General features: G+C 38.8%; 1 protein-coding gene across 1 annotated transcript in view; it reads right to left on the bottom strand.

Moving 5' to 3' along the window:
* The window catches only part of pmfbp1 (polyamine modulated factor 1 binding protein 1), a 93932-nt gene that overhangs the window by 35924 nt on the left and 43713 nt on the right, over window positions 1–14295 (bottom strand). Inside the window, exon 8 of the mRNA XM_020606479.1 lies at window positions 4466–4633. Coding sequence (XP_020462135.1) covers window positions 4466–4633 — 168 coding nt within the window. The remainder of the gene's footprint in view (window positions 1–4465; window positions 4634–14295) is intronic.

Here is a 14295-nt window from a genome sequence, read left to right as displayed (position 1 = left end):
ATTTTAACAGTAAAATTTTACAGTAACTTGTTGTTCTGTCATTTATAGAGTTTAACTGTATATCACAATGCATCATGGGTACAAAATAATTACAGTAGCTGGCAGCTTTTTTCAAAAGTAACATACTGTAACATTACAAGCAAGTTGTGTTCTGGCTGCAGATGATGTTAAATGCTGTGTTTTTAACCCAGATAGATTTGGGATTCAACACAAGCTCAGTTTGCACCTTATGAATATTTTTATTATCTAACTGAAGCCATCTCAACATCAGCTAAAACTCTCTAGGAAAAAGAAAGCATTTACACGTAAACCACATGAAGTTCCTCAGTGGAGGGGTTTGGCCCAGTACAGCACTTAAGCCACATGTTAAAACTATATATATTGTTCATGTAAAATGCAGCCTTTATATCTAAACCTGCATAGAAAAATCTATTTACCACACAATAAACATAAGTAGCCCCTCACAGCATTAACCTTATGAATAAGAAATGTTGACTGAAGCCCAAAGATACAGCACCCGAATAGGCAAATGTTAGTGTTTTTCCATCACAGGAACATAATGAGTCATAATCTGGAGCTTCTCATACGTCTAACCTGGAGGAACGTGAACGGACTGATGATGGTTCCGCTTTGCTTTTACATGGCATTTTTCACTGTGTCAATCACTGGCCTAGGTTCCTCTACTTCCTTTTCCACCAGAGGAGATCTAAATTTACTTACATACTTCCACACCCCCAATAAGTATCTGGAACTTGATTTAGTAGGCTACTACCTCCTTGAGGTGTGCCAAAATTTAGCTCCGAGAACTTGTCTCCAAAGTTGGCAGAGGGCAGCAGAAACTTAAGCAGAACCCGGGACATGAGGCTCAAGTTCATGGATTTGAAACAAATCAATTGAAAACTTCCTCTTCTCCACTTCATGTCCTCATCTACTTCCCAGATCAAAAAAAAATTCTCTATAGAAAACTGCTATCCCACTCCTCTGAGCAAAGACGCCTAAGTGAGAGGGAGCAAGAGTAAGAGGGAGAGTGAATAGGTAGTACATTTCAGAAGAAGGGGAGAGTGTTTATTCAGCTGTGCTAATGTTAGGACATTTAGAGCTGCAGAGAAAAATACTTACTACAAAGTTCTCTCAGTTTCACTTACAGTCAATAGGAAGCAGGCACATGTGCTCTCTTTTATACACACCACTCATGAAGTGTGCATGAGTGAATGCACGAATTGTGCCTTTGTATTACTTACATTTAGGGGACCAAAACCTGCTAACACACTCACATTGTGGGGACTCGGCCATCCAAGGAAATCACTGAATTTTAGGGTGGCAACATGGTTTAAGGTTAGGTGTTAGGAAAGGGTTAGGCAAGTAGTGGTTATGGTTAAGTGTTAGGATAAGTCTATAGAAAATGAATGTAAGTCAATGTAAAGTTCCCACAAGGAATGAAAACATAGTGTGTGTGTGTATCCATGTGTGGGTGGGTGAGAGACAGCTCGTAATAGATCAGAGAAAATGCAGTTTTGGTCCACAAAGCAGGGCCAGATGTGGAACAGAAACCAGATCCCTGGACAAAGCGTAATGGGCCATCCACTGATTTAACCAGTCCAGAAACAACCTCATACACATACGCACACATACACATGCACACAGACAGTTTAGGTGTTTTCATTTACTGTATATCTGCAAGAAGAGATGCACAAAAACACACCTGACAAATCTAACACAACTGTCCAATATTTCAACTGTCCAGACTGAATTAAAAAGGTCAAAAACATACTCTAAAAAATTTTAATTAAAATTTAATTTGACCAAAGCCTATTTGAGGCCATATAATATGAACAATGAGGCGTGTTGTCTTTAAAATGTGCACTGTGCACGGGTGACTGTTCTCACAAAAACCTTCAGTGATAGCTTGCAAAATCCTGGCTTTAAAGCTAACCCTAAAAATATTTTGAAAATTTGTATCGTCAGTGAAGAGCTTGCCCCTAAAAGATTTTTCTTTTTTAACAAATATAAGCCCTTGAAATTCACCAATGATTAATGAAAAGTATCTTTTCACTTTGTTAATTGAAGGTTAAATACAAACCACTAAACATGAACATATGTTTTTGCTATATCACAAAAAGGGCAAAGAATACACAGAAAGTATGAACATGTAATTTTTTTTTAGCTTTACTATAATCTTTATGGAAAAGAGAAGTCCAATTTTAGTAAATAAATGCAAATTTTCATCATCTGTCTGTCAAAAGTGTGTTTTTAATTAGGCTCTAAATATCTGAGCATCCCATTACCCATTATCTAAAACTTTATTATCAGCACCATTGTAGTATTAACAATGCCTGCCATAGTGAATATTGCATTTCCAAATTGAATATTTAAATGAACTCCTCACCTGGTCGACACCTCTTATCAGCCCCATTGTGGTAAAAGACAAAGCATTACATTAAAGTGAATAGTATATTTCATCTCCATCCTGTAGAAATTCTGTACTTTCAGTTAAACTATTTTCTCTGTGACATTGTCCTGTTTGTGTGTAGAAAATGTGTTTTGACCATGTGAGCAACTCACTAATAAAGGATCAGTGTCAACAATACACAGCCGGCAACAGGGAAGTTAAATGCACTTGTCTCAGTTACAATACAATCGCAATATTACAAAAGCAAGGCTCAATAGCAATTCATGATTTAGCATCTGAATGAAGGCCTTGAGGAAGAAACCAATTACCCTTTTTTCTACAGTGCGATGCACCTGAGTCAGTTCCTGCTGTACACGTTCTAACTCTTTGGTGCTATCGTGCAACTGGTCCTGTATCTGCTGCTTTCTGTGTTCAGACTGCTTTTGGTCTGATCCAGGGTTTCGCTGATGTAACATAATGTGCACTCATTTGTTTGTAACTAAGTGGTGGGCAGAGAAAGAAGGGAAAAGGGATGAGTATGTCTTCTGGTTGATGGTTTGAGAGAGACAGGCAGGCAACCTACTGTGGAGAGAGAATGCAGCAGAGGCACACAAGCAGAAGAAACGGGTTTTAGCAGAAGAAGAAGGTGTTGTAAAGTATCATTTTGGGATGTTTGCCTCTGTTCTGTCTCCATAGCAGTGAAAGGGGACATCATAAAGGCTCTTTACCAGGTTGGGGCACCCTACAGTTGCTTTGACTCAGGACTAGTAAGACTACACATTGTAAAGTCACAGGACACTAGTGTTAGAGCAGTGCTTCTTGAGGTCCGTTTGCTATCTGCTCCCCATCAGACAAGACAAACAATATGCTTTTTTAAAACATAGATCCTGGGAATACATCACATTTTCTTAATGTTAGTTCATCACTCTAGATGTTTAGTTGCAGTATGCAAAGTGAGCCCCAAAACATCAGTAATGTGAGGAAGCGCAAACACAGTTCTAAAAATATCACATTTAAAATGCTGCCACATCCTGAGTAGACCAAAGATGTCACAAAGATAAAAGTAAATAGTCCTTAAAAAGTAACAACAAAAATTGGCATTAAGCAGATAAGTAACTAACACATTTATGGTAAATGTACTTCATGTAGTTTGGGGGTAGGCAACCACACCACTAAAACATTAGTACAGTAGCAGATGAATGACTTGGTTTGGTCAAGGACACAGTAAATGGGTTAATTTAAGCCTAAAACACATCACTGACACATTTTTCTGATATACCTAAAGGTGTGAGAGGAGGATGGAAAGGAGGAGAGAGAAAGGAATACAGTGGGACAGAGACAGACAGGGGGACAATGGGAGAAACCTAAAGGCCATTCAATTCATCATGCATATGACTCTTTAATGTTCCCATTCATTACCACTGATTCTTACTGGGGTGAAGGTAAGACTGGACAAGCAAGATGAGAAAGAAAAAGAAATACAAAAAAGAAAGCAAAATAATAATAATAATAATAATAATCTAAAAAATAATAATAACTAAAAAAAAAACAATAACAGTCATCTACTCATGGTCCCTCTCTTGGACAGGTGAAATTCATAAGAACATTGTTCTTTATTGTACAATGAACCAACCCTCTGTGGAGCTAATATGGTGGCAATGAGTTATTAAATATGGAGAGGGTTAGAGAGAGAAGGTGGAGGAGGAGGGGAAGAAGGAAGGATGATTAACTGCAAAGGACGTTAAAATGAGGAGAATTCCCAGATGTACCTGGCTGGATTTGATTTAAAGAAAGCTGCCCAGTTCTGTTCCCTATTTAAGAAGAGCTCCCTTGCCTGTGTGTGTACTTAGAGTATATGGCTATACACTGTGAGGACAAGTTTGAGTTTTAGACAATGGGGATGAGGACATTTTGGCCAGTCCTCATTTTTAGACACACCTTCAACATGTTGTTTGATGCTTAAGGTTTAGTTTAGGGTTTTAAGCTAAAGAGTTAGGGAATGCAACTATAGAAAGACAACTCTGTTTGTGCATGCATGCCTGGTATTACTCAGACCAGTATGTGTGTTTTACCTACTTTGCTCTGCAGTGTAGCCAAACTTTCTTTGAGCTGTGTGTTGTCCTGGACGAGCTGTTGTGTGTGTTTCTCCTTCTGAGCCAAAGTTTTCTTCAGAGAGTCCTGTGTAGTTCGCAAACCAGCCAATTCCTGGTCCAGCTGCCTCACGTGTTCCTCTCTCTCTTTTATCTAACACACACACACACACATAAACACCAGAACATTCTGCACTGTAAGTAGTTTTACTATCCTTAAGCAATCCTTGGTCTGCTTTACATCCTATATTACATTGAAAACAATACAGGAGCATGCAATTTGATGTGATACCTCATCAGTTTTTTTGGGTTGTACCTACCTTGTGTCCATGCAAATATGAAAAGGGGGTGCCTTATTGTTAGTGTTCTTTGTAGATTGACCAAGTAGAACCAGTCTACACAATTGTCAAGATATGAAGTGACAAATGGATGTCAAAGTAAATAGTTCACTTGATGCATTTGACATTATGATTACATTTTCATGGCTGTACCTAAGACAAATTCTTAGCTATAATTTAGCTGATAATATTTCACTGGTCAGTGGTTGTTATGGTTGTTATCTTGTATGCATTAGAAACCACTGTGTGTGCACAGTAACATTCTTTGTGCCAAAAGATCTTGTGAAAGTCAAGTCTCTTGTGTGCACCAGATCTCTATTGTCTATCCAGTAATGTTGGCAGATATACTCAAGATGCAGTAACTTCATATGAAACAGCCTCACTGTGTTTTATCATGTGTATTCATTCCATTTATTTAAAAAAAAGACTTATTTAGTCTAATCATTCTGGCATCTTTTAAAACTGACACATACTTATCATCTTATCTATGTATGCTAAAACTAAAACAAAACAAATGTTTTCCTGTATTACTGTAGGGGAACCAGAGTGATTATTTCCAAGATGCAGACAGTGGTTGAACTCTTCACCCCAAGAAGGAGTGAGAGAGTGTGTGGGCCTGTGGTTCAGAACCCCTTGCCAAATCAAAGCCCCTATTCATTAGCACTGTGTTAAATTAGCCCTGTATTAGATTAGGAAGAGGGCTCTACGGACAGTGAACACACATACAAACACACACTCACACTTCATGTACATATACGCATGTATAAACACTTTTGTATGCACATGAGGGTACAAGTACACACCCATCAACATTTTTGAATGGATTATTCATAGTGGGTACATAAAATGTAGCATCCTTCTTAACTACAGATCTCTCTCAAGCGCTACTGTTGTCTCCTTTAACAGCAGACTTGTGTTCTGGACTGTGGTTGTGTCTTGGCTTTGACACAGCCACCCTCTGCCTCCTTCAGAGAGCTCTCCAACTTTAATTATAAGCAATGGGGCAGCCAGTATTGTGACACTCAATTAAAATTACCCTTTTATCTGGATAGTCCACCAATTTCAGTGCGATTATTGGGAAATACGTTTTGAAAAACTGAGACAATAATGTGAATTTCGGTGCATCAGCCAAGTGGATTGCAGAAGCACAGCTCAACATATTAAGCAAGTGGGTAAAGGTTTGTCTTCTCTATGTTAACCAATAGTGTAAGAGAACTGTGAAGCACAGCAATTTTTATGCATTTGAAATATTATTACCATCAAAATTAAATCATGTTAAAGCAATGATATCCTCTAAAATTCAGCTACTGCAACTGTTCTACTGTACTTAACTAAAATCCATGCTCTATTAGGTAAAATCAATATTGCATGTCCAAAAGGCATTGTATACTTACAGTATATGTAAATAGTTCACAAAAATCTTTTTATATTGCCAACGCCAAACTATTTTAGCATATACTTGAGGCTGTGCATTTAGGTACTAGCAGGGCCTAAGATACTGCCAATTATGAGCTCAGTGAGTACAAATGCTCCCAAGACAGCAGTGTCTGTCCTGTGCTGCCTAGAAGTTGTCTCTAAAGAATATTGATAGAAATTCCCATCAATAAATTTCCAACCGCATTTAAAATGTCAAGATCTGAAACCTATGTGTTCATAAAAATTGTAAAACTGATTGTTTTCTTGGTATTAACGAGGGATCTAGTACACTGAATTTTTTATGGGATGCAATAAAGGAGTATCTTATAGGACAAATTATATCCTATGCATCACAGAGGCGGGAGCAGTATCCCTTTTTTAAGTTTCTTCAAATCAGACACTACATTATTATATCATGTAGGGAATTTATCACCATCTTTATTACCACTGGATGATTTGATAGATGATATAGCAGAGGCGGAGCAGCTGAGTTGCCATATATATTCCGACCTGAATAGTCTAATTGGCCATTGAAGTACACGAAGAAAATGGGAGGATGATCTCAATGTAAAAATTAATGATGACTGCTGGGAAAGCATCATTGTTAGCAGTCAAAAGTTTTCATTCAACACTGCATACATATTTACATTATAATCTGACTCAGAGTTATATCTGACTGACATGAGAGGCTTCATGCAATAAATTTCAAAGTACAACTTAAGCGGTTGGGTATCTCAAAAGGCTATCATATTTCTTTTACCTATATCCTTGTTTCTAATTTGTTATGAATCACAAAATCTCAAAAAAATCAGTAAAACAGTAGACTGACGTTTAGACAGTCCCATGCACTGTAGGTCAACTCCTCTCAATCTGACGGGCAGCTAGTTAAAGAACATACAGTTTGGCAAAATCGCTTCCATAGCCCAAGGTCTTCATGCCACTGACTTTTAGAATTCCATAAGCCTGTTACATAATTAACACACTACAGTGCTTTTTTCACATCTCCAAATCTGCCACCATCAGAAATGACTGATGTGGTCTGTGTGAAGCCTCAATTCTCTAGTGGGAAGAGCTGGGGACCTTGGCTGGAAGTCTGGAAGAAAGAATATCAGATTTGCAATTTTATTTCAAATGAGCGCTTAAGCCTTGGATGTTCATATTAGTAGCGCCCCTATTGAGAGAGAAACTTCAATCTGATCAAGTATCATTACTTTAGCAATCAAAGTTTCACCCCAGGGTTCCTCCTCTCAACTCCTGGCCTCTGACTTCTCCTTTTCGTCATCTTCCCATCTTTCCTTTTTTCTCTCCTGCTAGCCATCATATGTTTTTGCCACCAGTGGAAAAAAGAGAGGGAAAGTTTTCCTGATTGGCTGAAGTTTATCCTCCATCTAGGATTATGAATAGAAATGGAACATTTGAGGACAAAGGAAGGAGGAGTGAGTTGGGAAGAGACAGGGAGAGAGAAAAAAAAGGAACTGAGTGTGAGAGAGTGATGTGAGTTTCAGAGTTATGGGCACAGAGAGAGAAGGTGGCTAATATAATTGAATTAAAAAGATGGAGCAGGGCCATTTCTAAGCAGGTGGGAGTGTGAAGTGCGAAAGAGCAGGCGAGATATTAACTTCCAATAAAAGAGAGATTAGAAAGTGGCTAGGAGGACTGCTCTGCCTTTACCTGTGGGAGTGACGGCCCCCACATAACCTTTCACTGCAATATGCACACTGATATTGACCATGATATAGTGAATGTACCACACACAGACAGACAAATACAGTACCTACTGTATATGCAGAAATATGTGACATTTGAGGAGGGACATAAGTGTGCACAAAGGTACACACACACACCCACACAAGTGTGACAGCAATGTATTCACCTTTCATTTAGTGGCCCACCAGGAGGCAGGCATCAGATAATGAAGACATAGCTTTTGGGGAAGCCACTGCTATACAGACAATTAATTAACTAATTGCTCTAACAAGCTTATTAATGCCATGCTTTTTGGCAGCCAGTGTGAATACATTAACAAAGCCAATTCAATTAAACAGGTGCAGATTTCACAGCTGCCTCTTTAATGAGTGTGCACACACACACGCACACAAATCCTACAGGTGTTGTGTGCATGTTCACTCCATTTGACTCTGATGTCTTTCTCAGTGAAACCTTGGCATTTGATCCAAAGCATAATTATATGCAGATGAAGTGGTGTGCACTGTGTTTGTGTGTGTGCATCTCTGGCAGTGCTCTCGCCTCAGTGGGCCAGTGTCCCAGTCATATTTGCAAAAGCTATCGTGTAGCAAAGATACACGTCACAGCCTTAGCAATGTTGTTTTTTTGTTCCTAAACCTAAACACAAACGGAATATATTAGAGATACTTTGGTGATGTAAGATGCTAAAACATAGATGATGATTGTGGTGCAACAGTACACATTTTTTTTGAGGTGGGGAGTAGGTTGCAGAGAGGCAGACAGAGAACCGGAGAGACTGAGAGGAAGACCTGTGAGATATGTCAGTGGTCAGACTTGATCTGGCAAAGCCACACACTGCATGGCATCGGACGGCCACGAGTCTCAATTTCATATCTCTGTGACTCAAGTGTACATGGGAGGCACAAGTTGGAGCTAGTTGGAACCCTGTTTATTTAGTTAAATGCTTGAAGTGCATTTTAAACAGCTTGATTACATCAGTTCAATTTAGGGCTATTTTATTTTCCTGAAATTCTATGCTCTTACATTAATGAAATTAAACTCTCTTATTGTATGTGTCAAAAATGCAATTTTTGTAGTTTCACCAAAAATAATTATGTACAAAGTAATACAAACACCTATGTTTCTAGTACACTCACTTTTGTTTTGTCAGAATGGATAAATATTGACCCCTACATTTGCACCCAAGCTAACACTTTGCTACTCTATCATCAGGTTAACTGCAGCTGCTCCCAGGGTGTAGCTTTTCCTCTTCATCTGATCATGTTAGTCCACATCACCTGCTTGCATATCCTGGAACCTTGCCTAGGAAACTGTGAAGTGATTTGGAAAAATAAAAACTATAACAAAAAATAAAGTGTGAGAAAGAGATGTGATATAAGGTAAAATGCTAATACAATCATTCAGGCTGCTGTTTGCCCACAGAATAACCAACATATCGGCCCTGTGTCATTACAGCTATATGAGAAATAATATTGTATGAAATTATATTGCACAGCACATGCATGCCTGTTTAATGAACAGCCACCTGTCCCCACCTCTCTCTGGCACATACACAAGGTGACACAAAGGTGCTAAACTTTGCACAGATGCGCACAGTGCTAAACATTTAAGCTTAAGACTTTCAGTTTATCTTCCTTTATACTGTAAAAAAAATGCCATTAAAATGAAATGTTTTCAGCTTGTTCAGGAAAATTAATTGACTACTTGGTGATTGAAATTGATTAGATTTTATTATTTTACCTCACTGCCAATTTATTTAAATCTTATGTCTATATGATTTTAAGAAGTAAGACTGGATTTACTTCAAAGCGGTGCTGGCTACATCACTTAAAATCTATACTTTTCAGTTTACACACAAAGACACAGGCATCTGTATAGTAGGGATATTCACACACACAAAATGCCCAATGCCCTGACACAAGAGGATATTAGGTAGTGTGTGGCTTCCATATCCTGCATGCACAAGGCCGCAGATGGCGTCTATTGATGGACACTGGCGTGAAGCCATCACTCAAGTTATGGAGCTTTAATTGGAGACAGCATGAAACGATAAACCAAGAAACATGCATGGATGAACCACCCAATGTAAACCATTAATCACAGAGCAGGCAAAGACAAGTGCCTGCCACAAACACACATGCACACAGACAGAAATATGCACACACACAAGGGTGCACACAGCTGCAGAAGAACAGTCTCGCCACCCTTAAACCACACACCTTGCTTTTGTGTGCATATTTACACTTTGCACACACACACACACACACACACACACGAAACATGGAAGACAAGTGTCCTAGTCACATATTCTCATGATAGATGGTCTATGTAATTTTGATTTCTGAGAGAACCGAGCTCACCAGCGATACAGGGTTACCACAGGCACACACTCATTAATAAAACACATACAGTAGATTCAACACATTGGCTGCATATATAAACCCACAGCACAAATTTAGTTTACACTGAAATGGCAGCTTTTGTTGACACGTCCTCTCTCATTTTTTCACACACACACACACACACACACACACACACACGGTGCCCCTGATTTGTAGGAAAAGGGTTCTATTATGGGGATGATTTGTCACGTATGCAATCAGAAGTGAAGTAATTCATCAGTTGCTTTGTCTAACTCATATCTCTATTGGTCAAAAATACAAATATGCACATGCTGCTTGTGAAATCTGCATAATCCCACAGACAAAAGAATAAATCAGAAGCACCAAAATTGGCACGAAGGCAAAATTGTTCTCTCACACATATCTTATTTGCACAAATAGCTGAACTGAAAGAGCTGACAGATACTGTATATGATGTGTTTTAGGAAAGCTGGATGTAGTCAGCTTCACATCTGTAAAGCCTAGAAAATATGTCAAAGTGTATTAGGCACACAGCTACTGGAATACTTTGATTACCTTTGTGTTTTGAAAACACCTTAATTACTTAATAAAATCTAAATAAATAGCGCCTAACGTAATGAAATGTATTACCTGACTGCTGTATATTATGAACAGTGACTTTCAAATATGCAATACAGCAGTACTATGTCATCTGGCATTAAGGCAAGGGAAGAATAAAATACAAAACAGGTTCCCTGAACGGCCTACAAATGATTAAAACACAAGATCATATACCTGTACAATTATGTCTCTAATGGCATGCAAGTAGAAAGTCAGTAAAATATTAATATAACAATAAATAAAAGCATGGAAATCCTAAGACAGTTGGAAAACAAAATAGGGAGAAAGATTTGTTTATTAGACAGCAACTGAAGTAAATAGAGAGGTGAATGATTCGGACAAGAGAGGCTGCAGTGAGGAATTTCTTGAAAAGATGAATTCTCAGAAGGTAAGATGAGAAGTGACTGCTGCTCTGACTGGAGTTAGAAGGTTATTCTTCCAATTGTAAGCCAATAGAAAAGCTGAGAGAGCTCAAGGTCTCAGTGTCAATGGGTTAAACAACTCTGTAGGCCGACATGGAACCAGAGCAAGAGAAAACAGAAGGTACCAGCACTTCTGTGCATTTCAGTCTATACCACTTCCTAATGTTTTTATACAAAAGAGTGTCTACAAATACAAAGACATTGCTGCTCCAGCATCAGTCCCATGAGCAATTAACTTTTGTAAAGTGATAAAGTTGTAATCCAAGCCTTTGCTTATTTGGTACATGACTTTCAACATTAATGCCACACGTCCAACTGCACCCCACCACAGCAACTGTCCACTGTCACAGGAGACAGAGTTGATATTTAGACTGATGGATGGTGTATTACAAAGATAAAAACCTTACAAATACACACAAAAATGGTCAACACACACACGTTCCATACAGCAGTCGCAGCCCCTCAGCGCTCCTCTGTCCTCACATGCTTGGTTTCCCCATCTAATTGCTGCCATTCATCAGTGTGTGTATGTGCATCTATGTGTGTACAGCTTCTTTTTTTTGACTTCTTTTGTGATTTGGTCACTTTGCATTTAGAAACAACAGCAATGTCAAGAGAGAAAGTAACACATAATCAGACAAGTGGTGGGGCAGGTAAGGAAAGAAAGGCACACAGACAACCACATACAACCAGAGCTGTCATAGTGCCATATGGCATATTAAACCTGCCAGCATTTAAACCTTGTACTACCAAGTGGAATTCATCTCACATGATATGCCAGCCTCTTTATTGAAAACAAGATACAGCTGCTTTAGTTCTGGCATATAAATATAAATTTTTAGACAATCAGAATCTCCTCACCTGGTAGAGTACATTGAAAATCTATTTTTATTTTGTCTGAGGCATTTTGCAGACTAGGGATGTGATTATGCATACACAAAAGCAGTTAAATATCAGGTACATTAAGCAGCAAGGTGGTGTGTGCCCAAAAGAAAAAACAAAACAAAACACCCACATCCTTAGTCATTGGTTCAAAAGCCAACAACAACAACTCTTCAGCATAAAACAAGTTAATTGCAACTTATCTTGACTTATATCTGATATTGATGTTTTCACATGTAAACAAATGAGACTGATTGCACTCTTTTGGGCAATCATGAAAATATGTGTGTTGATGGGTAAAACTGTTTATGTATGGTGTGGTGAGTATGTTTGTCTGCAAAATTACATATGACGTCAGTGTGTGTCTGTGTGTATTTAATAACAAGGTCCATATTATTACTTTTTTTTCCAACATATACTTCGTTGTGTCTATGTGTGTGTGTGAGTGTGTGCATGATAATGTGTCAGTTCATGTTGTGAGGGGGCTGAACAGATAAGCAATCCACAGCTCAATCCTTCATCCTGCTCTGATTATAAATCAGCTGGAGCTCTCAGAAGCAATCAGCAAGAGCAGTCTGCAGCCGGCACAGACACCTTATCAATCAGAGGGGACATCACACTGTCACAGGCACAAGCACATAAACTAAAGAAATACACACTCACATATCCCTATGGGCCTGCACCCACATACACACGTCCTCAGACACAGAGGCAGGTACGCTGCAGCTGTGATTCTACATTCCAACCCTGTAGCTTCTTTCATCTTTTTAAAACCTCCTTTTCTTTTCTTTGTTTTGTCTTGTGAAACAGGATCACAGAGTTGCTACAAGAGTTTCATCCAGCTGGCTGCCTGGCAGCCACAGAACAGTGCAGAGTGAAACACATCACTCCTAATTACAGTCAGATATTAATAACAGAGAAAAATATTAATCCTGGAGGTAAACACTAAGCCGCTTAAAGGAAATTTGCAAATAAATCTGATTACCTTATATAAATATCCTCCGAATGGACCGAAGGGGTAATGAGAAACCTGGGTCCAACCCCCCCTGGCCTCCTCCATCTTTTATTCCTTCCCTTTCATCTCCCACTCCCCATTCTATTGTTGGTGTGAAAAAAAGTGTGTTTGAGAACACATCTGTGTATTTATAAATCTGCAGTGTGATCTCCCCTCTCTTCACCGCCACCAGCGTTGCCTCCCTTCTTTTCTCCCCCTCTTTCTCTCTCTCTCTGCTGCTGTATTCATTTTTCACCTCCAATTTTATTTTTTCATCAGTCGGGGGGCACCGCCGAGTAGATTCAATTAGGTTCTGTGATTGGGCCACTGGCATTCAGCGGGGTCAGGGAAAGGTTAAAGAATTCAGTGGCACAAACATGATTATGGCTCTGTAGCATTTGATCAGAAGTCAGGTTTGTCACAGCAAAGTGGAGCCCCTCTGTTTCTTGCACTGGAACTACTGGTTTTGCCTGAGTGTGATGTGAGAGCTGTTTTATGTGTTGGTTTAGTTGATTTTTCCATTGAATGGTAATTACATGCTGAAGAGGCTATATATACTTATACATATACTGTATATAGATATTCAACACATAGCCGAGACATGCACAAGAACGTGTGCCTGAGTAAGGTATACTGCTATATCAGCAACCATGAAGAGACACAAATATATGGAACATTCATTCCCTCTCTCTCTCTCCTTGTTCTCTCTGATACACACACACACTCACATTCAGCGTAGCAGAGTAATAAAGCCCACCCTTGCAGTGAAATTAAAGCTAGTCAATGACACTGCTTGCCGAGTACACACTAAATCATTTTTATATCCAGATGAACCAGATAACATAATACCAGCTCTGCATTTGTATCCAATATCACCTGGAGACCATGAAAAAAACAAAAAGAAAAAAACAACAACAACTAATCAAATATCATATTGGAGGTGTCAGATTCATGTCAGAACATGAGATTAAAACTAAATATAGGAAATATGGTACAATAACAGTATGAGATCTTTTTATATTCAAAATGACCAGGCAGAGAGCACATTATGAGATACTGGATTGATAAACACGGTGGGATGCTGCTGTTCAGCG

Source organism: Monopterus albus, unplaced genomic scaffold (genome assembly GCF_001952655.1).
Source record: "Monopterus albus unplaced genomic scaffold, M_albus_1.0 scaffold78.1, whole genome shotgun sequence".
Classification (NCBI taxonomy): Eukaryota; Metazoa; Chordata; class Actinopteri; order Synbranchiformes; family Synbranchidae; genus Monopterus; species Monopterus albus.
The sequence above is the reverse complement of the archived record's forward strand: the minus strand, read 5'-3'. Positions and strand labels throughout refer to the sequence as shown.